Below are 25315 nucleotides of genomic sequence, written 5' to 3'. Positions count from 1 at the left end.
CTAACTGACCGTCTCTGCTTCTCCAGGGCAGTCACCTTGGCCTCAAGGGTACGAACTTGTTCCCTGAGGACCAGGAGCTCCTTGCATCGAGCACACACCCAAGACTTCTGTCCTTTGGGCAGGTAGTCGTACATGTGACACTCAGTGCAAAACACTGGAAAGCCCCCACCCCCCTGCTCGCATTCTATCTTCATGATATATATATATATTTTAAAATATACAGTCCTCTTTAAATGCTGTTTGTTTAAGTGGCTCCCTTTCTGGAGGGTCAACTTACCTATTGGGAGAACAAGGAAATCAGGGATCTGGGTTCCTGGTCCTTAGGGAGCCCCCAGGCGAAGAGCCGCAGGCCAAGAGCCCTTTAGCTCTCGCCCTTTGGCTCGCGCCAAAGGCTCGTGCCTTTGGCAAGGCGCAGATTAAAATGCAAAGCGGGTGGAGCAGAGGCACTCCTCAGCAATCAGCAGCAATCACTCTCAATCTCTTTCTCCTTTAGCCCACTCAACCAAAAAAAGAGCAAACAAAGACCAAACAAACAGCAGTTCCCCAGCTATCACACCTCAGAATTTTAGGCAGCCCCACAAACCTCAGAATGAAGTCTTTCAAAACTCAGAAATTCTCAGCAACTTCTCCAGCTGTCTCAGCTAAGAGAGCTGCTCTGCTCCTCTCAAACCTCTGTGAGATGTTCCTTTAGGGGAGCTATGTTATAGCAAAACTCAGTTAAAAAATAGAACACCCCAAGCATTCCCCCCATAATTAAAGATAGAATAATAACCAGGCTCTTAGCAAAAAGACTTGAACCTTCTTAACTAGGAGAAATAAAGTATGAGCATATTTAGTAGTTAAACACACATCAATCATAAGCTATAAGCCCCTATACATCTTACCAATAACCAATGCTGTTATAAACATTCATAAAGAGATGTATTCTATACTAACTGGGTTATTTCTAGAAAGATTTATTATTTACCTTTGATTTTCCATAAGTGTTTAAAGCTCAAAAATTTTAACCATTCATTGTAATTAATATATTTACATGCATACTTAATTAATATATTTCATTATTACTACTAGAAATAAAAAAGCATTCATACCAATAACCCTCTTTCTGTCTTCACTCATACATAACTATCATTCATACCCCATTCGCCATCACAATATATTCATTCAAAAACATTCAACAACACTTACATTCTCCCTATCAGACATATCTCACCAATTTATTACTCCCATTCCTCTGCTAGATTAAAGTTACTTAGATCTTCCATTTATCACCTCAGTTATTTAAAATCACTCAGTTACTAGACTTCAGTCATACCTATTAACAAATCACCTTCATGCGGTCTTTCCTCTCCAAAATCATGTCAGTCGCATCATCACCCCCGCTTTTACTTCCCTAATTAAATAACAATTCAAACTCTAGCATATTCATGCAACAGTTTTGCTATTTAGTTAACAGGTAATCTACTAAACAATTATACCAAGCCAGCTATCAGTGACTAAGAACAAACAAAGCTCTGGAACAAACGGGGTGCTTAAAACATTTTTGAATCACAAAAACCCGCCAAAAGTCTCTCCAGCCTAAGCCGTGGCCTGAGATGGAAAAAAGTTTCAGAAAGGCATCTAACAATGTTAGCAGAACACCTTATTTAAACCCCTTTTTATTTGGCTGTAAAATCTTCAGTTGGTTAGTTAATATATTTACATGCACACTTAATTATTATATTTCATTATTAACACTTCTATCTATCTATCTATCTATCTATCTATCTATCTATCTATCTATCTATCTATGCATTCATACCAACATTCCTCACTCTATTTTCAGTCATTCATAAACTAGCGTATCACATTCATTCAGTCACTTCTCTCTGTAATCATATCAGTCGCATCATCACCCCAACCCTTACTTCCCGATTTAAAAGACTATTTAATCTCAAACATTTCCCATTCAACAATTATGCTATTTAGTTAAAAGATAATCTACTAATCAGTTATATCAATCCAACTCATTCCATTAAAGACTGAAAACAAACAAAGCTCCAGAACAAACAAGGAGCTTAAAAATTTTTTTTGAATCACGAAAGCCCACCAAAAGATTTTGCAGTTAAAACAGCAACTCGGATCGGAAAAAAAGTTTCAAAAAGACATCTAGCAACGTTAATAGAACAACTTATTTAAACTTCTGTATATTATGCTGTAGAGTCTCCAGATGGTGGGTTAGCTTTAAGTATTTCCTCTTCTTCCATGGGTGTTAATTCTAACGACAGCGCCTTGAGTAAAGCTCTGCCTGAGTCCATGTCAGCCGCATTATGCAGGTAGCTGTTTTTATAAACCAAGATGTCCGACGTGGGGCTCCATCTAAATCTTATGTTTGCAGCATGCAGTTTGGAAACAAAAGGTCTTACCTTCCTGCACTTTTCTAGCACTTCAGGTGGTAGGTCTAAAAGCGCCAGAATTTTTTTCCCTTTGTAGATCAGGGCCCCATTCATTCGCACTTCTTTTAAAATGAAGTCTCATGTTTTGGGGAAGACAAAATGAACTAAAAAGGCTCTAGGCTTCCCTCTCATGGCCGAAGCCATTGCTCCCAGTCTTTGCGCCTTGGCTATAGACAACGTGCTTCCCACTTCCATTTTCAGAGCTGATTTCAACCAATTTGTTATAAACATAGCCAAGTCCATAGACTCCTCCTCGCCCTCTTCCAGGCCCCGAAATTTTAAATTTGAGGCTCTAAAACGATTTTCTAATATTAGAATTCTATTTTCTAGCATAGCCTCCTTTCTTTTAAGTTTTCACTTCATCTTGCAGCACAATGGCTGCTTCAGCCGTTTGCTCTGCTATTTTTGTAGTAACAGTGAGTTCTTCCGACATCTCCTGTACTTTAGACTGGATGGGCTTAAGGAAAGAATCTAAAGATTCTTTAAGCTATGGATGTCTGCTTTCAGGAGATTTAGATCTCTTTTATTTAACGGAGCATCCTCATCCTCTACACTGGGGCTTGGTGGGCTAGAATTATTTGCCGCCATATTTAGAGCCAATCTGGTCACAGGCCTACTAACCTCTTCCAAAACGTCTGCTTTGAAGAAGTCTAAAACAGACTTTTTTTCTTTCTGAGTGGTCTTCTTTTTAGTTCTGTTATGTTGTCCCATTGAAAGCTGAATTTTCTAAGATGCCTGGTGACATTATATTAGTCGAAATAGGGGGAATGATCAGGAGCTCGATCAGAATGCGTCTGCCATGCTTAAGCGACGCTCCGCGCCCCCCCCCCCCCCGGGAGGTTTTTTGTTGACACAAACACAGAATCCCCCACTTGGAAATCCCAAACAGGCACATGGGATTTATCATACTGCTTTTTATAAGCTTCCTTGGCCAATTCCAAGTTCTCTTGGATCCCCTTCCAGCTACTCTCTAATTTGCCCCACCATTGCTCGAAAGAGGTGGGGTCTCGGGTTCACTCTCCCCCTGGCAAAAATGGAACAGGCTTGCCTTCATACTCATGCACAATCTGAAATGGGGAAGCCTTGGTTGAGCTATGCACACTGTTGTTGTAACCATACTCGGCAAACGGCAAAAGGTCCACCCAATTAGACTGTTGGTGGTTCACATAACACCATAAGTACTGTTCTAAAAGCACGTTCATCCATTCCATCTGTCCGTCCATCTGTGGATGGTAAGCTGAGCTCAACCCCTGTTCTATACCCATTTTTTTGCAAAACTCCCGCCAGAAGTTGACAACGAACTGTGGGCCTCTGTCACTAATGATCTTATCGGGGAATGAGTGGAGTTTCACAATATGGTGGAAAAACAAATAAGCTAGTCTCTTAGCTGTTGGCAGTTGCGCACAAGGAATGAAGTGTGCCTGTTTGGAAAAAGTGTCCGCTACTACCAGAATTACGGTCTTTCCTTGCGAGGCTGGTAGTTCGACTATGAAATCCATTGACACTACAGACCAAGGATGTGTGGCTGTTTCTAAAGGTTTTAATAGCCGGGGGGGGGCTTTCCTCCCCATTTCTTAGCCATTAAGCATATAGGGCAGGAGGCCACAAATTCAGAAACGAAAGGCTTCAATTCATTGGGGTGGCTTAAGACTGACACACTTGTGAACAGCCTTTTGAGCCTATTGAATGCCTCCTGACATTTTGGCGTCCAATTTAGCTTCGCTCCCGGTTTTTTGAAGTCTGGACCCTTCCCCTTTGTTTTCAGTAACTCAGTGAGGGGCAACATTATTTGGGCGAACCCCGGTATGAAGGTTCGGTAAAAATTTGCGAACCCGAGAAACTATTGGAGCTGTCTACGTGTCCTCGGGGGAGCCCAATCTAGTACCGCTTGAACCTTACTTGGGTCCATAGCCAACCCCTGCCCTGATACTCTGAAACCCAAATAGTCGAGTTCGGTCTTGTGGAACTCACATTTTGACAACTTAGCATACAACTTATGCTTCAACAGTGTACTGAGGACCTCCCTCACCAGTTTCACATGTGATTGGAGATCTTGTGAATAAATAATTATGTCATCCAGATACACCACCACCCCCTCAAATATTCTCTCAGTACTTCATTGATAAAGTTCATGAAGACTCCCGGCGCTCCTTGTAACCCAAATGGCATTACTAGGTACTCAAATTGTCTCATTGGTGTATTGAACGCCATTTTCCATTCATCCCCCTCTTTGATGCGCATCCCTCAAGTCCAGCTTAGTAAAGATCTTCCCCTCTGACACAGTACTGAGTAAGTCCTTGATGAGGGGTATTGGATAAGCATTGGAGGTGGAAATCCCATTAATCCCCTGGAAATCAGTACAAAGTCTGAGCGAGCCGTCCTTCTTTTTCCTGACGAGGACGGGGGCTGCATGGGGGGCTGTGGCGGGTCAGATAAAGCCTCTCTTCAAGTTCTTATCTAGGAACTTCCTCAATTCCTGTCAGGCAATGTTAAATTAAAAAATTTTTACTTGTAAGACGAGCTTGAACCAATGTTACTAACATTATATAATGCTATGCATATCGAAGGAGATAGTTGCCAGTAGAATGTTTGAACCTTCTGTGCAATTACTAACAGATACAGGAAAGCATTCCTTTGAAGATAAAATGCCTCCAGGGACGAGAGGCCAACTGGTCCCATGGAAGAAAGACCACAGGAACCTGATAACGAAAAGTTACCGTGTGTACATTCACACTTGGACTAGTGTTTAGAATAGTTGCTTTGTTTAGATAAACCTTTGATGTGATGTCTTTAAGTATGCTTTGCAACATTGTTGGGTATCAGTCCCAATCTCTTCGTTCACTGCTATGGATTTTCAAATAAAGCCTAACTTTGTTTCAATTCAATGACTGGCTACTTTGAGATGTAATTGCCTGACAGTTCCACCTTCCCATCCCATCGAGTACAGCTTGGCCTTAGGCAGGGTCTGCCCCGGGATCAGTTCAATGGCACAGTCCGTGTTCCTATGGGGCAGGAGTTCATCGGCTCCCTGTTCACTGAACACCCCCCTTGAGTCTCGATAAGCCTTAGGGATCGTCTGGACTTCCTCCATTGTCAAGCAAACCTTTTCATTCCGGGGCGGCAGACTTGGGCCCCACTCCTTATTCCAATGATGGGCTCGACACCTTGGATCATTGAATTCTTTCATCTGGTCTTCCCATCGAATATCTGACTCGTGCTTGGCTAGCCACCCTACTCCCAAAATCACATCGTAAGAGGATGATGGGGCTATTACAAAAGCCTCCTGGTCCCAATGGTCTTTAATGCCCACCGGTACTAATTGAGTCTCTAATACGCGTGGCTCCCCCCTCATTACTGACCCATCCATCTGCTCAAACTGAATGGGATGCGGCAAAGCCATCGTGGGAAGCCCCAATGCGTCCACCAGCTTAGGGGTGATTATGTCTCTTGTGCACCCCGAGTCAATCAAAGCTTTCACCTGCATGAACCTCTTGAGTCTGCTGTTTAGCAGAATTACTGGCACAAAATATAGCGACCCCGTTACTCTCACCCTGCGTGGTGCCGGTTCATCGGCGACCTGCTGACTGGCACCATTTAGAGCAGGTCGTCCTCGTTTTCCGCCGGTTCGTCCTCCCAGTACATCTCACTCAGCTCATCGATGACGATGGTGTCCTCATCAGGCATCAAGCTCACGGCTGCGCTGCTCTTCGCTGCATCCTTAGGGTGGCCGGTCTGCTTCTTTGGAGTTGGAGTGCTTGATGGTGCTGGATGGTGGTCTAGGGGGGTTCAGGCAGCTGCTGGCCAGGTGGTTCGGGTCCCCGCACCGAAAGCATTTGCGGGTTGCGGGGGCTTCCCGGCTGCTCCCCTCACCTGGGTTTTCTTCGCCTCTGTGTTCACCCCTGGTTTCGGGTCACGGTCCAACTTGCCGCTCTGTTGCTGGCGTTGCATGGCCACTCTCTTCATGTCAGTTTCCACTTCCCCCGCCAGCTGTATCCACCCCACCAGGGTGGTTGGTCTCGCTTGCTGCAGGGCTCAATCCAGGACACTAGCATTCAGCCCATGGGTGAAATGCTCGATCTTCATCAGCTCACTCCACCCCCTTACTTTGGCCGCGTTGGTGTGGAACTCAGCCGCATACTCACGGATCGACTTAGAGCCTTGTTGTATGTCCCTCAGGGCGGCCAACACGCGGGTTTCCTGCAGGGGGTCCTCATACTGGGCCAGTGGGGCCTGTAAGAAAGTGGCCACATCGTCCAGTTCCAGGCTCATGGCCTCATACAGACTTACGTACCATCTTTTAGCGGCCCCCTTCAACTTCGATCCCAGATAGTCTACACGACTAAATTCATCAGGGAAGGTGTTCCACCAATAATGCATGTAGCTATTAGCCTGGATCATGAAATACTCCACCTCCTCGGGATCTCCATCAAAAGTGGCTTCCAACTCCCTTCCTCGGCCCCCTTTCCGAGGGGCTGGGGGTTCCGCCGGCTGTGCCTGTGGTGGTATTGTCAAGGGTCTAGCTGCAGGCGGTTGCGGGGCTCTTCTCAAGTCAGTTGTCCTCAATCCAGTCAACTTGCCTGTTGAACTCTCCAGCCATCGTGGTGGTCATCACTTGCATCTCATCCTGCAACCCCTTGGCAACCTCTTTGACTTCCTTTCGTAACATTGATCAGAATTCTCAAGCAATCTCGTCTTCCTCCTCCCTCGGGCCCATTATCTCGTGGGTCCCAACCACTTCCACCTCGGCCAGAGCCGGGTCGGCTTCCGAGCCGGTCACTGCTGTGCTCCCCTCCTCTCCAGGCTCGGCCACCTCACCCTCTTCGTTGGCCATCTTCACCCGGCGCATGTGCCTGGTTAGGATGGCATCTCTGCGCATCGGGGCCTCATCCATTGTGGTGGTAGAGGTACACGGTTGCCACTGGCGAGGGGTGACCAAGAGTTGTTGAATGTGGAGAGGGGAGCCCTTTCCAGAGACTCTCCAGGTGTCCAGCACGTGCCGCGGCGGTGTTGGTGCTCTCACTGCTTCCTCAGGTTCTGGAAGTTCACTGCTCACTGGAATCTTTTCAGCCATTCGGTTATAAAGTTGCCAGGGCGGTTAAACTTCTTATAGGATTACTCTCAATATGTCAAGCATGCGGTTTCAATGATGAGTTGAAGTTGATACAAAACTACGTTTATTGATAAACCGATACTTTCAGTGTAACAGATTCTTGAGAGTAATGCTGCCAATACATTGATACAATACTTCTAAGGCTTACTTCAAAAGGATTCCAAAGGGTGGGGGCAAGGGGTAGCTCTCACGCATAAACTATGATAAATTTATTTATTTATTTATTTCAATTTCTATCTTGCCCTACCCAACCAAAGCGGGCTCAGGGCGGCTCACAACACAAAAATTCTAACAATAAAATTAAGAATTAAAATACATTAATAATTTACAGATAAAAATAAACAACAATTCATCAGTGTGCTATCCCACAGTCTTCCTTAAAATATTCAGATGCCGGTCAGTTGTATGCCAACCGGAAGAGGACTGTCTTACAGGCCCTGCAGAACTGCCCAAGGTTCTGCAAGGCCCTCACCTCTTCCGGCAGCTGGTTCCACCAGCAAGGGGCTGTGATCGAAAAAGCCCTGTCCCTAGTTGACTTCAGACGGGCCTCCTTTGGCCCAGGGATTGTAAGGAGATTTTGAGAACCCGATCTCAGCACTCTCTGGAAAACATATGGGGAGAGACGGTCCCTAAGGTAGGCAGGTCCTAGGCCATATAGGGTTTAAAGGTAATAACCAGCACCTTGTACCGAACTTGGTATATTATTGGCTGCCAGTGCAGTCCCCGAAGCCCCGGCTGAATGTGCTCCCATCTAGGGAGCCCTAATAATAGCCGGGCGGCGGCGTTCTGCACTAGCTGCAACTTCTGGGTTTGGCACAGGGGCAGCCCCATGTAGAGGGCATTACAGTAATCCAACCTTGAGGTGACCGTTGCATGGATCACTGTTGCCAGATCGTCATGTTCCAGGAAAGGAGCCAACTGCCTTGCCCGCCTGAGATGAAAGAATGCGGACTTGGCAGTGGCTGTTATTTGAGCCTCCATAGTTAGGGCAGGCTCCAATAGTACCCCCAAGCTCCTGACCCTGTGTGCCGCTGTCAGGGGCACACCGTCAAAGGCTGGTAAGGGAATTTCCCCTCCTGGACCACGCCGACCCAAGCAAAGGACCTCTGTCTTCGCTGGATTTAGTTTCAATCTACTCAGCCTGAGCCATCTAGCCATGGCTTGTAATGCCAGGTCCAGATTTTCTGGGACACAGCCAGGCCGGCCATCCATGAGTAGGAGGAGGAGGAGGAGGAGGAGGAGGAGGAAGAAGAAGAAGAAGAAGAAGAAGAAGAAGAAGAAGAAGAAGAAGAAGAAGAAGAAGAAGAAGAAGAAGAAGAAGAAGAAGAAGAAGAAGAAGAAGAAGAAGAAGAAGAAGAAGAAGAAGAAGAAGAAGAAGATGATGATATTGGATTTATATCCCGCCCTCCACTCCGAAGAGTCTCAGAGCGGCTCACAATCTCCTTTACCTTCCTCCCCCACAACAGACACCCTGTGAGGTGGGTGGGGCTGAGAGGGCTCTCACAGCAGTTGCCCTTTCAAGGACAACCTCTGCCAGAGCTATGGCTGACCCAAGGCCATTCCAGCAGGTGCAAGTGGAGGAGTGGGGAATCAAACCCAGTTCTCCCAGATAAGAGTCCGCACACTTAACCACTACACCAAACTGGGTGTAGTATGCTGGGTGTCATCAGCATACTGGTGGCAACCCAACCCATACCTCTGGGCAAGGGGGCGCATATAGATGTTGAACAACATCAGGGAGAGCACTGCCCCCTGAGGCACCCTGCAATCAAGCGTGTGCCTCCGGGACAATTCACCCCCGATCACCACCCTTTGTCCCCGACAATCAAGGAAAGAGGAAAGCCATTGTAAGGCCAACCCCTGAATCCCCATGTCGGCGAGACGGCAGGTCAGTAACTGATGGTCGACCGTATCGAATGCTGCTGATAGGTCTAACAACATCAGTACCGCCGAGCCGCCTCGATCTAAATGTCTACATTCTCATAGTGTTATCAGGACTCTGTCCTTGCTTTTCCCAGATGTGTCGCACTCCCTACCAGAAAGGTGCTGATTACTTCTTCTCAAGTTAGTTTAGTTTCTCACTACTTTTACTTTGCAAGCAATAAAGCAAGAAGGGGGAGGGGAAAGAATAACAAAGCTAGCAAAGCTTGGTCCTCCATGATACTTCACAGGCCAGTGTTATGAAGGACCCTATAACAATCAATTATCAATGGAATTTCACCATGCTTGACAGCTGCACCCACTCTTGGAACAGCTTGCTGAATATGGCAGGGAAAGCTCCCATATGCTCCTTTCCCCCCTCCCAACACACAAAAGGCGAAGGTGGGATTATTTTGACACCCCTTGGTGGAAGTAATCCATGAATTTTCCTGATGGGCGGCTGGTGGTATTTGTTGCAGGAACTGTAGTTGTAGCTTGATGTTTGTTTTTTATATTTTACAACTATGTTTTTAAATGTATATGTTTACATATGTAAACTTCCATATGTAAGTCCCTAGGACACTGTGGAACTAATTCATATTGAATAACTAAGTTAGGTTACAGTGTTCCTTTGTTTTAGTTGTTTTTGTTCAATTTTACAGAAATACCGCTTGGAAGTTGGGATTCAAGCCATGAACCACCTTATCCGTGTTCTCCAGACAGATCGGTGAGAATTCAAGAGGGGGGGGGGCATTCTTTTGTAGATAATTTTTAAAAATTATTATTATGAATTAAAATAGGGGTGCAGAAAATGAAAGGGGGCAAAGGGGAACAAGGAGGAACAGCATCAGAGTAAATGTACAACATTTAACCTGACATTTAAATACATAATATTCAATAGTTTCTACAAACTATGCTTATTATTAAAGCCTAACCTTTATTACCATTAGTTACTCTTATTAACATGAATTATTTCATTATAAGGTCTTACATCCTAGTATTGCTACAGTTATCATGGTCAAATGTAAATAAGAGAGTATTTTTAAGAGCATTTCTAAGAATAAAAAAGGATAATGATAAATTAGGTTCATATGTACTTCAAAATTAACTTTTATAATCTCAAATATGACATTATTTCAGAGTGCAGGATTATTTCAATATTATACCATTATAATATTATCTACAACAACCTTAATTATGTTAATGCAGTTATATTAATGTCTTTGTACTGATAATTAGAATAGAAGAGAGCATTTCATAGTTAATGAAAATCACTCATTTTTAATCTTGTAATAAGCATAATAATTTTTCCGAATTATTTGATCAGTCTTCTGTTTATATAATAAGTTAGTTTGGTCATAATGATGTATTCTTCCATTTTATCTCTCCTGTTTTCGTTGTTTGAGCACTCCTCAGCTTTCCATTTGTTTGCCTTTCTTGTTCTGACCGCACAGTCAACATGCATCTAAACAGTTCATGAAGTGTTCTTTCAATTTTATCTGGTAGCATCCCCAATAGCAAAGTCTCTGGTTTCTTTTCAAAATTATTTTTTTAATTTCTTTGAATCTCTGCACATATGTCTTTCTAAAATTCTTGCGTTTTTACAAGTCCACAACATGTGGACAAGCCCCCTTGCCCAGATTGTCAGGAGGTATGGGCTGGGATGTCACCAATATGCAGACAACACCCAGCTCTATCTATTGATGGGTGGTCAGTGTCAGGCAATTAGATCTCAAAGTAGCCAGTCATTGAAATGAAACAAAGTTAGGCTTTATTTGATAATCTATAGCAGTGAACAAAGAGACTGGGACTGATACACAACAATGTTGCAAAGCATACTTAAGGACACTACATCAAAGGTTCTCTAAACAAAGCAACTATTCTAAACACTAGGGAGTCCAAGTGTGAATATTCACACGGTAACTTTTCCTTATCAGTCTTCTGTGATCTTCCTTCCTGGGACTAGTTGGCCTCTCGTCCCTGGAGGCATTTTATCTTCAAAGGAATGCATTCCTGTATTTGTTAGTAATTGCAGAGAAGGTTCAAACGATCTACTAGCAACTATCTACTTTGATGTGCATAGCATTGTATAGGGTTAGTAACATTGGTTCAACATGGCTATTACAAGTAAAAAGCATTTGAATTTCAGTCAGATTAACATTGCCTGACATACTGCCCCCCCTAAGCTCTTGTTCGGAGTTTGTCTGGGTGCAGTAGGTAAAACCTCTTGAGTAGGAGAGGGGCTCGTAGGTCTGATGACTTTACCCACTCATCGCAGCGGAGAGGAAAATACTTCCAGTGCACCAGATAGTATAGCACCCCTCTTTTTATTTTTGCGTCCAGCACCTCCTGCACCTCATGGTGACTCTGACCCATCACTTGAATAGGTTTGAGCTCTGGAGGGTGGGGGTGCCAAGACGTAGCTCCAGGATCTTTTCGAAGAAGGTTGCAATGGAAAACAGGGTGGATTTTATTAAACAATTTAGGCAGTTCCAGTTCTACCGTCACCTTATTGATCACCCGTTTTATTTTAAATGGCCCCAAGTACTTGTAAGCTAGAATAGATAATGATGTCACCACTCCCTTGTACAGGTATTCCCTCAACACTTCGTTGATAAAGTTCATAAACACTCCCGGGGCGCCCTGCAGCTCAAACGGCATCACTAGGTACTCGAACTGCCCCATTAGCGTGTTGAACGCCGTTTTCCATTTGTCCCCTTCCTTGATCCGCACTCGGAAGTAAGCGTCCCTTAAGTCCAATTTAGTGAATATGGACCCTTCCAACACCGTGCTCAACAAGTCTTTGATTAGGGGGATAGGGTAGGCATTCGATATGGAAATCGCATTTATCCCACGAAAATCTGTGCAAAGCCTAAGACTCCCGTCCTTCTTTTTCCGGGACAGGACGGGCGTGGCATGGGGGGCGGTAGAAGAAGAAGAAGAAGATATTGGATTTATATCCCGCCCTCCACTCCGAAGAGTCTCAGAGCGGCTCACAATCTCCCTTTACCTTCCTCCCCCACAACAGACACCCTGTGAGGTGGGTGGGGCTGGAGAGGGCTCTCACGGCAGCTGCCCTTTCAAGGACAACCTCTGCCAGAGCTATGGCGGACCCAAGGCCATGCTAGCAGGTGCAAGTGGAGGAGTGGGGAATCAAACCCGGTTCTCCCAGATAAGAGTCCGCACACTTAACCACTACACCAAAATGGCTCTCCAGTCCCCTTCCTTGATCCGCTCGGAAGTAAGCGTCCCTTAAGTCCAATTTAGTGAATATGGACCCTTCCAACACTGTGCTGGTCTAATGAAACCCCTCTTTAAGTTCTTATCGATAAACTTCCGCAGCTCCACTTTTTCGGCCCAGCCCATGGAATACAGTTTGGTTTTGGGTAGTTCCTGGCCCGGGATGAGCTCTATGGCACAATCGGTGCTTCGGTGGGGGGGCAGCTCGTTGGCTTCCTCCTCACTGAACACTCTGCGCAAGTCCCGGTATTCTTTTGGGATGGCCCGCACCTCTTCTACTGACACACACATTCTCTCATTCTTTGGGGGTGGATTGGTCCCCACTTCTCTACCCAGTGGTGATGCTTACACCGCTTATCGGTGAAGTCTATGGTTTGCGCCCCCCACTGTATGTCCGGTTGGTGTCTGGCTAGCCAGCCGACTCCTAACACCACATCAGAGGAGGAAGAGGGAGCGATGACGAAAACCTCTACCTCCCAATGTTCATCTATCCCCACTGGCAAGCCCTGAGTCTCTTCTACGCATGGCTCCTCTCGCATTATGGACTCGTCCATCTGTTCGAATTGGATCGGGTAAGGTAGGGGAGCTCGAGACAGTCCAAGGGCATCCACTAGCCTCGGGGTGATAATTTCTCTTGTGCACCTGGAGTCAATCAAGGCTCGGGCGTGCATGAAGCGTTTGAGCTTCGGATTTAACAAAGTCAATGGGACAAAAAATAAGGCTCCAGTTATTCTCACCCGTAATGATGCCAATAGATCCCGGCACCTTTCAGTGCAGGTCGTTCTCGTTTTCCGACGGTTCGGCTTCCCATGACTCCTCGCTCAGGTCATCCCCCATTATAATATCCTCGTCAAGCACCGCCGAGGTTGTGGTGCTGCCCCAACTGAGCTCTTTTGCCTTCCCCGGGGTCTTCTTGGGTCCCGCTGCCGTCGGCTTTGGGTTGAGGGGGGGGCTCAAGGTTTTTCTGGGCAATTTGCCACCAAATGCCCTGGGTTACCACATCAAAAGCATTTGCAGACCATAGTTCCCTTGGGGGTCCCCTCTTGGGTCGGCACTTTCTTCATCTCAACTTTCGCCCCCGACCGAGCCTCACGTCCCCCCTTTTCCCCTTGCTGCTGCTGCCATTTTAGGGCTATGCGCTTCATATTCATCTCGACTTCTTCCGCCAGCTGCATCCACCCCACGAGCGTTGTGGGGTGGGCTTGGTGGAAGGCCCAATCCAGGATGCTGGCATTGAGGCCCTGTTGGTAAGCCCCGATCTTCATTTCGCTTCAGCCCCGGACCTTGGCGCAGTGAGCCCTAAATTCCGCTGTGTACTCTCTTACCGACTTCGACCCTTGTTGCATGTCTTGTAGTGCGATGAGGGCCTGAGTCTCCTGGAGGGGGTCCTCGTACTGCTGTAGCATGGCTTGTAGGAAGCCCTGGACACTGGTCAGCTCTGGGCCTCGGGTCTCGTACAGGCTCACGTACCATCTTCTGGCCGCCCCTTTTAGCTTTGACCCCAGGTAATCCACCCGACTGGGCTTGTCAGGGAAAGTGTCCCCCCAGTAGTGCATATAAACTGTTGGCTTGTATGGTGAAGTATTCCACTTCCTCTGGGTCGCCATCGAAGGTGACGTCCAGTTCTTGACTCCGTCCGAAGTCTTGTGGCCCAGGGGCGGGGCATACAACAACATAATGTTGCAAAGCATACTTAAGGACACTACATCAAAGGTTCTCTAAATAAAGCAACTATTCTAAACACTAGGGAGTCCAAGTGTGAATATTCACACGGTAACTTTTCCTTATCAGTCTTCTGTGGTCTTCCTTCCTGGGACTAGTTGGCCTCTCATCCCTGGAGGCATTTTATCTTCAAAGGAATGCATTCCTGTATTTGTTAGTAATTGCAGAGAAGGTTCAAATGATCTACTAGCAACTATCTACTTTGATGTGCATAGCATTGTATAGGTTAGTAACATTGGTTCAACATGGCTATTACAAGTAAAAAGCATTTGAATTTCAGTCAGATTAACATTGCCTGACAGTCAGTCCGACTGTACCCCGGAAAATCTAGACCTGGCTCTTCAAGCCATAGCATCTTGGCTTAGGCTGAGTTGGTTGAAGCTGAATCCAACGAAGACGGAGGTTCTCTATCTGAGCCGGGGTGGTCCGGGGGGGAGATCCCTCTGCTGGCTCTTGACGGGGTGTCACTAATACCGGCCCCTAAGGTCAAGAGCTTAGGTGTGCTCCTGGAGTCCTCTCTTACAATGGAGGCCCAAGTAGCAGCCACTACTAGATCCGCCTTTTTTCATCTTCGGTGGGTGCGGCAGTTGGCCCCTTTCCTGGAGTGCAACGACTTAGCAATGGTGATCCATGCTACGTTCACCTCAAGAATAGATCACTGTAATGCTCTCTACATGGAGCTACCCTTGGTGCTGACCCGGAAATTACAGCTAGTGCAGAATGCTGCTGCGCAGCTGTTAATGGGGCTCCCCTGGTGGGAGCACATTTGGCCAGTGCTGAGAGAGCTGCACTGGCTACCTATTGTGTTCCGAGTCCATTTCAAGGGGTCGGTATTGACCTTTAAAGCCCTCTATGGTCAGGGGCCTGTGTATCTGCGGGACTGCCTTTCCCCACACGTTCCCCGGAGAGCACTGCGTTCAGGGACAAAAAATCTGTTGTCCATCCCTGGACCAAAGGAGGCCAGGTTGCAGCTGACACGAGCTAGGGCCTTCTTGGTGGCAGCGCCAGAGTTGTGGAATGCTCTCCCAGAGGCCATAGTTCTCTTTTCAATTGGAAATCCATCTTTTAATATTCAATTTAAGTAAAATTACAATTAAAAATCTTGCACTTTGTTGGCATAAATTCCATGTATCTAATTTTCAATATCCAGTATTCAGGCTTGGTATCTCAAAGTTTGGGATTATTTTACTATTGATAAGATCACTGATGAGGTGCAGTCACTTAATAGAACACCTCAATATAAGTCTGTAATGGAAAAGTAGTCGCCTTTTTTAAGAATTCATTTTGCTAATTATTTAACTTAGATTTAATTTTTGTGTTATTATCTATGTGTAGAATTTGAGTTGTAGCATCTTTTGAAGCTTTATGATTTTATGTAAGCTATTTGAATTTTTAATAAAGAAAACTGTGAAATTATTTTTTTTTTCAAATTTAGGCCCACGATCAAGACATTGTAAAAGCTTTTATAGAAAAGCCCAGGAAAGATCATCATATGCCTTTTCAGCATCTTAAAAAGATAAAGGCAGCCTTTTGTCTCTCTTTCTCTACAAATTCAATTACATAAATCACAAATTGAACATTGTCTTTCATAAACCCCTTTGGTACAAAGCCAGTCTGATCAGGATGTATAATTTTTCCTACGCATTTTCTTAACCTTTCTGTCATTACTGAAGTGAAGAGTTTGCAATATACTTTAATAAGGAGATCAGTCTATAACAGGGGTGGCCAAACTGTGGCACCGGAGCCACATGTGACTCTTTCACACATAATGTGTGGCTCTTGAAGCACCCACCGCCCTGCTGGCAGCTTGGAGAAGGCATTTGTCTCTTTAAATCACTTCACCAAGCCCTGCCTGCCTGCCTGCCTGCCTGCCTGCTTTCTCTCTCTCCCCCCCCCCCCTCCCTCAAACATCTGACGTTTATTCTACGTGGCTCTTACGTTAAGCAAGTTTCGCCACTACGATCTATAAGATTGGGGTAACTTTGGATCACTGCCCTCCTTATAAATCAGTTATGTGTACTTCCTCCCATGTCTGAGGTGATGCCTTGTTTTGGAGTGGTAACATGCGTTTTATAGTGCATTGCCATTAACCTGACTGGGCCTGGTGCTTTGTCGTTCTTCATTTTTATCATTGCTTGTGAAATCTCCAGTTTTTTTCTCTTTTTTTTACACTGAAATTTTTATTGAATTGAATTCTGCGGTGAACATTAACACTAATTATTAACCACCTTTACCTATCAATCTGCTATAACATTCATCTGCATTTTACAATAGAAAACATTCTTCAGCTAATCCACATATAATTGATACACCTATACTAACCAAGACTCATTTTCTATTTGGAATCTTACTATCTTATATAAGCCATTTATTACCATTCAGATCTCCCTATTTCATTTTATCCTAATCACCTTAATAACAATAATATCAACCTAATTACCTTCATATCATTCTAGATTAAACTTTCTTCTACTAACTATCTATTTTCTAATGTGAACTTTGAAATTAATGCATCTTTAATATAGTCTTTAAGTCCTTCTGTCAAGTTTTCCTTCTTGTAAAGTAGTGAAAAGAAAGAAAGAAACAGTGTATTTCTTTTTCCTTGTGTGTAATTTCAGTTTGTGTTTTAAGTCCTGTTAACATTTCTCTTTCAGATTCTTTTCTTAGGCAATGAGCCAAAATCATCCAGGTTTATTTGCAGGATCAAAATAATTTTGTTTCTTAAAGTTTAACTCAATTTGTAACATATTTAATTGGATTTTTGGTTGTTTATTTTTAGTTGCTTTTAGAGAGCCAGTTTGGTGTAGTGGTTAAGTGCGTGAAATCTGGGAGAACCAGGTTTGATTCCCCACTCCTTCACATGCACCTATTGGTGTGACCTTGAGTCAGTCACATATTCTCACAGAGTTGTTCCTCTTGAGCAGTTTCTGTTAGAGTTCTCTTGGCTCCACCTACTTCACACGGTGTAAGGAGATTGTAAGCCACTCTGAGGCTCCTTCAGGTAGTGAAGGGCAAGGTATAAATCTAATCTTTTCTTCTTAATTTCTGTTAGAATTGCCTTCTTAGATTTTTGTATCTTTCCAAGGTTTGAATTTTCCCCATTATTTTCTTTATTTGTCCTGATTCCTCTTTCTTTCTTTTTTGAAGCAATAGCTACCAAATTTCCTCTCATGAAAGCTTTGCTTGCTTCCCAAGTTGTACTTATTGTGATATTCAGTTTTAAAAATGCATTTAATTTTTTACAGTTATTTAATATATCTTTTGCGGCAATATTGTTATTCAGTCTCCATCTTCTTTTTAGTTTGATCTCCATGCCAAGTCACTAATAGAAGGTTATGGTCTGCAAAGATTCTCAATTGTATTTCAGCCTTTACATTCATAATGTTTTGGATATCCAGCACATATCAATCCTAGAATGGGTTTGATGTCTGTCAGAAAAGAATGTGTAGTCTTTAGAGCTTGGGTTTATAACTCTCCAAGCATCTAACTCCAAGCATCTAACTTGGGTTTATAACTCTCCAAGCCTTTGGCGGGGGAGGGCGGGATACAAAAATAAAATAATAATAATAATAATTATTATTATTATTATTATTATCATCATCATCATCATCATCATCATCATCTGTTAAGCATAGTATTTCCATACAGTGAACGACATTTTGGGGTAATTTGCCGCCTCTTTTTTTTTACCCATTACTCTGTTTCTATCTTCAAAGATCATAATTTCTTTTGATCTGTGGCTTCTTGATGTAATTTTAGATCTTTACATTGAGCTTACAGTTTCTTGTAAATTGTGTTGAACTTTTTTCTCTATCTCAGATAGCCCAGCTGTAAATTCCTGTTGTAAAACTGATAATTTTAATTTTTTTGGCATGAATAGATTCTTCAGCATGTGTAATTTGTTGTTGAGTTCTTTGAGTTCCCATGTTTGAATTTGGTTGGGTTCTTCGTTCAAACTAGTTGATCTGTGCTGTGATAGTTTGCAACTGTATCCGCAGAGTCTTTTGATTTTTTTCCATAAAGTCTGAGAATTCTGATTCTTTTTCTTCCAATTGTCCAGGGTTTTTTCCCTCATCTTTCAGACTGGTTGTCATTCTGTGCCACCTGTTAGAGCTTCTCTCTTTAAATGTCTGGTATAAGCTCATATATTAATTACACAGCTTATGCTTTCTTTAAAGAGTGTATAAATATCATTTTCAATCAGTCAGCACAATGAATAACACAACAAATTCCAATACTTTTAAAGTACTTTGAAATTCTAAAGATATGGATAATGGTATTTAGTAGTAAAGATAATTGTTTAGGTTAATTCTTTATCTGTCCCTTGGCCAGAAGTATTAGAATTTAAAGAAGGATGAGAAGTGCTAGTGTATTTAAATCTAAGAATTTAAAAAGAGGGAAAATGTATGGGTTAAAAAGGGGGGGTATAATGAGTCTTAGTGTTAATATTGTTGATATGATTAATATCCCAAATACCAAAATAAATTAGTTATTTTTAATATGGTTAGGAACTCTTCAATTGTAGCAACAGTCCTTGAAGTTGGGCAAAGCCCCCCCTGTTCTTGCCAGAAGATGGCAGCAGAGCCCATGAAAGTCTTAAAAGTCCAGCATTTTAGGTTTTGGTCAGCATCTCAAAGAGAAGAGAAAGAAAGAACAAAGATCTTCAAAAAGTAACCCAAAAACACTCAAAGGAAGCACAGTCAAAAATTGCAGATTCCCCCCATTTCAGGTCCAGCAATTCTGTGAGTTCCAAAACCTTTCAAAGAGGAGTCAGACAGTAAACACCAAAGCTCGAAAGTGGAGGGGTGCTATAAGATGAGGCTGTTATCACACCATTCTTGTAACATTTTCAAGGGTAAGCATATAAATCTTGAATTTAACAAATTTATTAGTTCAATATTTAGGCAATATCTCAGCGTGAATAGTTCACATAATTTATTAGTGTTAATCCCAGTGCTTAAGAAATCAAAATGATGATATCATGATGCAATTTCTATAGTCTGAAGTTCATCCTTTTAAAAATTTACAAGTTTCCTTGATCTTTTCCACTCTCCCCCTGATTAAGAGGTTACAATTTCTTCTTAATTAATTAATTAATAATTAAAAACCACCTGGCCCTGGGTCACCCAGGGAGCTTCCAGGGCAGAGGGGGAGTTGGAGCCAGGCTCCTCTTGTTCCTCTGCTCTGGGCCTTGCAGGGGGAGTGGCAAGACACGTGTTGCAGCCTGCTGTGACTGAGGAGCCATTGAAGGGTCTGTCAGTGGCTCGTACTGCCCTCTGCCCTGCTGCAGGCAAAGAACCACAGGAGGGCAGCTCCGGCAGGTCCTCCTCTCAGTTTTCCAGAAGTCTGGGAGGTGCTGTTCTAGCTCCAAGGGGGAGAGCTGTGTCTGAGCTGCCCTGACTGTGCTCTGGCCAGAGAGGCTGGACCCCCACTCAGGTGTATGACAGATCTGCCGTCCAGGGCAGTCCATGGCCTCTGGGTGAAAGTGAGGGTGCAGCAGTCCGTGGTCCTGAAATCTGACAAGCACAGCAGCTGTTCTCCTGCTGAAGCCTCCTGGCCACTGGATCCTCTGGGTGTTTCCGGAAGTTTGGCTTCCAGGTCAGTGGGCCAGAGGAGTCTGGTTGACCATGGCAATGCTGGATCTGCCTTTCAGCCCAGTCATATCCATCAGTTCAGAAGCCCCTCAGGTCTGTGGCAGTGTTTGTTCCCATGTCCTAAGAAGTTTCACTTGTCTTTCTCTTTGCAGTTCAGATTCTGAAATAATCGGCTATGCTTTGGACACACTCTACAATATCATATCTAATGATCTGGAAGAAGAGGAGCAAGGTGAGGACTCTCTTTTCCTTTCTGTCTTTGCTTTAGCAGCCCTTGCACCGAACTTGGCTTCAGTAACAGCCGGGAAAAACAGAACACTGTTCTGGATCGTGCAGGCCTTCCACTCCTGGGCTGGGTCGTGCAGGCCTTCCTCTCCTGGGCTGGGTCGTGCAGGCCATACCATACCATACCATACCAAACCTTTAATGGCATAATAGATTCAGATAAAAATACACAGAATATAAAAATTTAAACATTGGAGATAAAATCAAAATAAAACCGAGCTTACAGATGCATTCAAACATGGTCAGAATTAAATTTAAGGATGTCAGCCAGAAATTTTGCCACAGCCTCACTAACCACCCCCTCAGTATCACTCAATAAATAATAACAGGGTGGCAGAATAGACAAATCTGGAGAAAAAGAAAGCTTGCCAAATAAATCTTTACGGAGGTTATGGTATAAAGAACAATCAAGCAATATATGCTGGATTGAGTCAGGGGTATTTGCTCCACAGGAGCAAAGTCTGTCGGCTAAAGGGACTCGCTGATATCTCCCTTGTAAAACTTTAATGTAAAACCAGGGTTACAATTAGCAGCTTCAAAAATTTTGGGTATTCCCATAGCAAATAAAATGGTGAAATATTTAGGGGTTAATATTCCTAGGAATATTAAAAAAATATTTGAGTATAATTATAAAAAAATCTGGAGTGGAATTCAAGTTAAAATGAGAGACTGGAGGAAGAGGAAGGAGTCAATTAGTACAAGGAATGCCATGGTTAAAATGTTTCTAGTTCCTAGGTTGACTTATTTATTTTATGTATTGCCTTGGCATATACCAGAATAGCAAGGAGAGAAGAGATGGCAAGGAGATATAGATAGATTTGTTTTTGCATCAAAGAAACCAAGGACAGCCAATAGGTATAGATATTATGGTATTAAAGATGGGGGATTCCCAATATAATTTACTATTATGATGCATATCAATTAAGGCACTTAATGATTTGGTTGGAGGGAGAGTTAGGAGAAGAGCTGAACGGGATAGAAAAGGAAAATTTAGAGGTAGTAGGAGGAAAGGAAAGTTTATTTGATAGAACGAAAAGGAGGAAGAAGATAGGTGATAAATTATCAACCTTTATAGGGCCCAGTAGGGAATGGGAGAAGTGGAAGAAAGAACTCGCTCTGGAGATATCATCTATTATTAAAATGTGGTACTATGATAAATTTGCTCCATTAAGGGGATCACTGTCAAAGGAAGTAGGAGATAAACTGAAGAGGATTACGATTCAAGAATTGAAAGAGGTTTGGGGTACTGATGGGGTGAAGAAAGAGGAGTATAATATTTTGAATAATATTAATTGGTTGTTAAAAAGTCAAATCTCCTCATGGCTGAAGGAGGAAGAACTTAAAAATATTGGTAAAAGAATTAATACTCCCTTTGAAAAATTGGTGAAAGAGTATAGAGAAGATAAGTCAAAAATAGTTTCAAAATTGTATAAGATTTTATTAGGTACAGGGAAATCCCCGAGAGAATTTTTGAAGGAACATTGGGAAACAGATATTGGAGATAAAATTTTAGATGAAGATTGGGAGAGGATGTTTAGATTACCTCCCTTTGTTACAACATCTAGGTTAGTGCAGGAGCAGGGATTGAAGATGATACAGAAATGGTATTATACACCCATTAAGATGTATTATATTTCTAAATCAGGGAGTAAAAATTGTTGGAGGAAATGTGGAGAAATTGGAACTTTCAGTCACATGTGGTGGGATTGTCCCTTAGTGAAAAAATTCTGGATGCAGGTTGGCATAGAGATGACAAAGATTATGGGATGGAAAATAAGTATATCCAAAGCAATGGCAGTTATTAATTTGGATGGTGTGGGATTAAGATCAAAAGAGGATAGTAAATGGATTAATTTGATGTTAGTAGCAGCAAGACAAGTGATAGCAAGGAATTGGAAAGAAGCTGAGGAATTGACAATTAATCACTGGAGGGATAGAATGAATAATATAATTATTTTGGAGTATTTAACGATGAAGATACGAAGAATGAACGGATTAAAGGTTAGGGAACAGGAGGAGGGGTGGTTTAGGAAGATGGTGAGATATTTGGAAAAGTTTAAACAATTTAAGACGATTGGTTGGTTAATAAGAAAATGAATGGATAAGATGTTTAAATAGAGTGACGGAGTTGTATTTGGACGAAATGTTAATAGTTATAAATTTATGGAATATTATAATGTATCTATGGCCTGGGACTCTCACAGAGGTGGATTGGTGGTGGAATACATAACAATAAAAATTTTTATTAAAAAAAAAAAAAGTAAAACTTTGGAGGGAAACGCGTTTAGTCTAGCCAACATAAATGCCCTGCGATGACTTGGAGTGGTTAGGTCTGATAGATAATTGGGCATTTTGCCACAAAAAGCATAAAGACCTAAGGAAGCTGGAGAGCAAATATAAGGGTCAGTTGGCCGTAATTTCGTATCCTCCAATTCCCATAGTCTCAGTTTAATACATCTGAAGATATATGACTCATCAGCGGTAGAAAAATCATCTACCTCTAACCCCAACTGATTGAGTTTAGACAGAAGCACTGCTGTCCAGGATGAAATATATGGGTCTCTTTTCATACAATCAAGAAGGCTGTTGGGATCTGTTCTAAAATGAATTTTGAGCCAGAATTTAAACACTGCAATCCAGGCTTTTGTCTCCACCAAAGACTGACCCACTTCAGAGCAGAGAGCAAAGTAGGACACACATTTTGGCAAACCAAGAATTTGTCTAAAGAATGAGGCTTGAATGCCCTCCACTTTCCTGGTAAAAGCTGAGATCCAAATAGGGATACCATAGAGGATTTGGGCAAGTGTTTTGGCTTTGAACACTTTAATAGCTGCTGGAACTAATTGGTTGCCCCTTGCAAAGAAAAACTGTTTAATTTGAGCAGCTGAACATTTAGCCAAGTTGACGGTGTTGTTACGATGTGAAACCCAGCTTGACTTGTGGTTAAAAGTGATCCCCAAGTATTTAAAAATTTTTGTTTGCTCAATTGTTGAATTGCCAATAAACCATCTCTGTGGGCGCCAGCAATTTGAAAAGACAACTACTTTAGATTTGGTGTAATTGATAGTAAGTGAATTACAATTACAGTAGTCATAAAAGGCATTCAAATACCTTTGCAGGCCCACTCTTGTACAAGAGAGGATGGTAGTGTCATCGGCATAAAGTAATAAGGGGACCGCTCGGCCTGCAAGTTTAGCCGGATGACCGTTGACAGGGTTCAAAAATTGTGCCAGGTCAGTTAAAAATAGATTAAAAAGATGCGGGGCCAGCACGCAACCTTGTTTAACCCCCTTTAACACTGGGATTTTACTAGTCAAGTCACCGCTAGAAGAAAATTTCACTTGGCAAAAGGTATTAGAATGAAGTTTCCTCAAGACAAAGAGCAGACGAGGGTCCATTCCCAGGTGACCTAGCTTGATCCATAGTTGGGCTCTATCTATTGAATCAAAATCACCCTTCAAATCGATGAAGGCAGCGTATAATTTTTTTGACCCGGTATGCATATATTTTTCAGCAAGGAAGGCCAGAGTGCAGCAGTGATCCATAGCAGATTTGCCTTTGGAGAAACCAATCTGTTCAGGACCTATGATGTTGCCTAGGCGCATCCAGTCAGTTAATCGGAGTTCTAAATGTTTTGCATACAGTTTGCCCACTATAGATAATAAACTAATGGGGCGGAAATTTTCTGGTAACTCCAACCCCCCCCTTTTTGTATATTGGAATAATTATAGAGTCAAGCCAAGAGTCAGGGATGGAGCCATGCAGATCGATAAAAGAGAACAATTTTGCAAGTGGCAAGAGCCACCAATCGGCAAACTTTGTGAATACCTCAGCGGGAAGGCCATCAGGGCCAGGTGCTTTACCCGCTTTTAAATCCTTCAATAACTCACTGATTTCCTCTAGAGTTACTGGAGCCCAGACTGGCATATCAGTAACTGAGAGGTTTGCTAAGATAGGAGGGGATACACATGGAGCAGCAAAAATGTTAGAGAAGTAATCAACCCATGTTTGCTCAGAAATATTTGGGTCAGTAACAGAATTGTTTTTTAGATTACCTGAAATGATTCTCCAGAAAGCCTTATTATCGTTAGATTTTATCGAGTGGTAAAGTTGGTCCCATTTATTCTGAAAGAAAACTTTCTTTTTGGATGTAGTAAGCTCCAGGTAGGCTGTCTTGTAAGCAATGTAGGCCTTAATTTTTGATTGGTCTTTGGAGTGACAAGCCTCTTTAAAATGAGCTCTCAGTTCTTGTTTCCAAGCTAAACAATCTGTATCGAACCAGCTGGAGAAACTAGACCTAGACAAGATCACAGGTTTAGCTTTGGCACTACAATAATCAATTAATAATGAGAATCCAGAAAGGATTGAATCGTCTGAATTGGAATTTATGATTGAATCCCTTAATCTGCGTAGCGCTTCAGAGCCAAAGAGGGAAGAAAACTCCCTTTCTAAGGCCGGGGACCACTTGATTTTTTTTAGAACATTCTCAGGGGCCTTCACGGATTGGGAAGGTGATACCATATTAACCTCCAGATCCAATCTTAGGGATAGAGTTAGGGGCAGGTGGTCACTTTCTGTGCGCGGATCGATGTAAAAGTTATCGATAGATGACAGAAGGTTGGGTGAACCCACACAAAAATCTATCACACTGCAACCCCGTGTGGAAAAAAAAGTAAAGTCAGTTGCAGCCGGAAATTTGGAGAGACCATTAAATATTATAACATTGTGCGCTATGCAGAATTCAATTAATCTAAGACCCGCCTTGTTGGTTAAAGTATCTTTAGAACAACGGGGTAAACATAATTGTAGTAGAAGAGATTCAACCGCTTCAAAGCCAAAATGAGAGATCCATTTCTGATTGTTACTGCCTATCCGAGCATTAAAATCACCAAAAATCATGAGCTGAGCAGTATGGAATTTCCTAGACAAAGACATCACATAGTCAGAAAATTTCTCCCAGACAGCATCAAACTCCAGCTCGCCATTAGAAGGGGCTAAATAAACATTAA

At 43.0% G+C, this 25315-nt stretch overlaps 1 protein-coding gene across 2 annotated transcripts in view; it reads left to right on the top strand.

The window, feature by feature from the left end:
• Nucleotides 1-25315, top strand: part of USO1 (USO1 vesicle transport factor) — a 128435-nt gene that overhangs the window by 18732 nt on the left and 84388 nt on the right. For both annotated transcript variants that reach the window (XM_060247866.1, XM_060247865.1), the window contains exons 3-4: nucleotides 10128-10192; nucleotides 20174-20253. In XM_060247866.1, the coding sequence (XP_060103849.1) occupies nucleotides 10128-10192; nucleotides 20174-20253 (145 nt within the window). The remainder of the gene's footprint in view (nucleotides 1-10127; nucleotides 10193-20173; nucleotides 20254-25315) is intronic.

The sequence above is a fragment of the Heteronotia binoei genome, chromosome 10 (assembly GCF_032191835.1).
Source record: "Heteronotia binoei isolate CCM8104 ecotype False Entrance Well chromosome 10, APGP_CSIRO_Hbin_v1, whole genome shotgun sequence".
NCBI lineage: Eukaryota > Metazoa > Chordata > Lepidosauria > Squamata > Gekkonidae > Heteronotia > Heteronotia binoei.
Note: the sequence above shows the minus strand (reverse complement) of the source record. Positions and strands in the feature narration are given on the sequence as shown.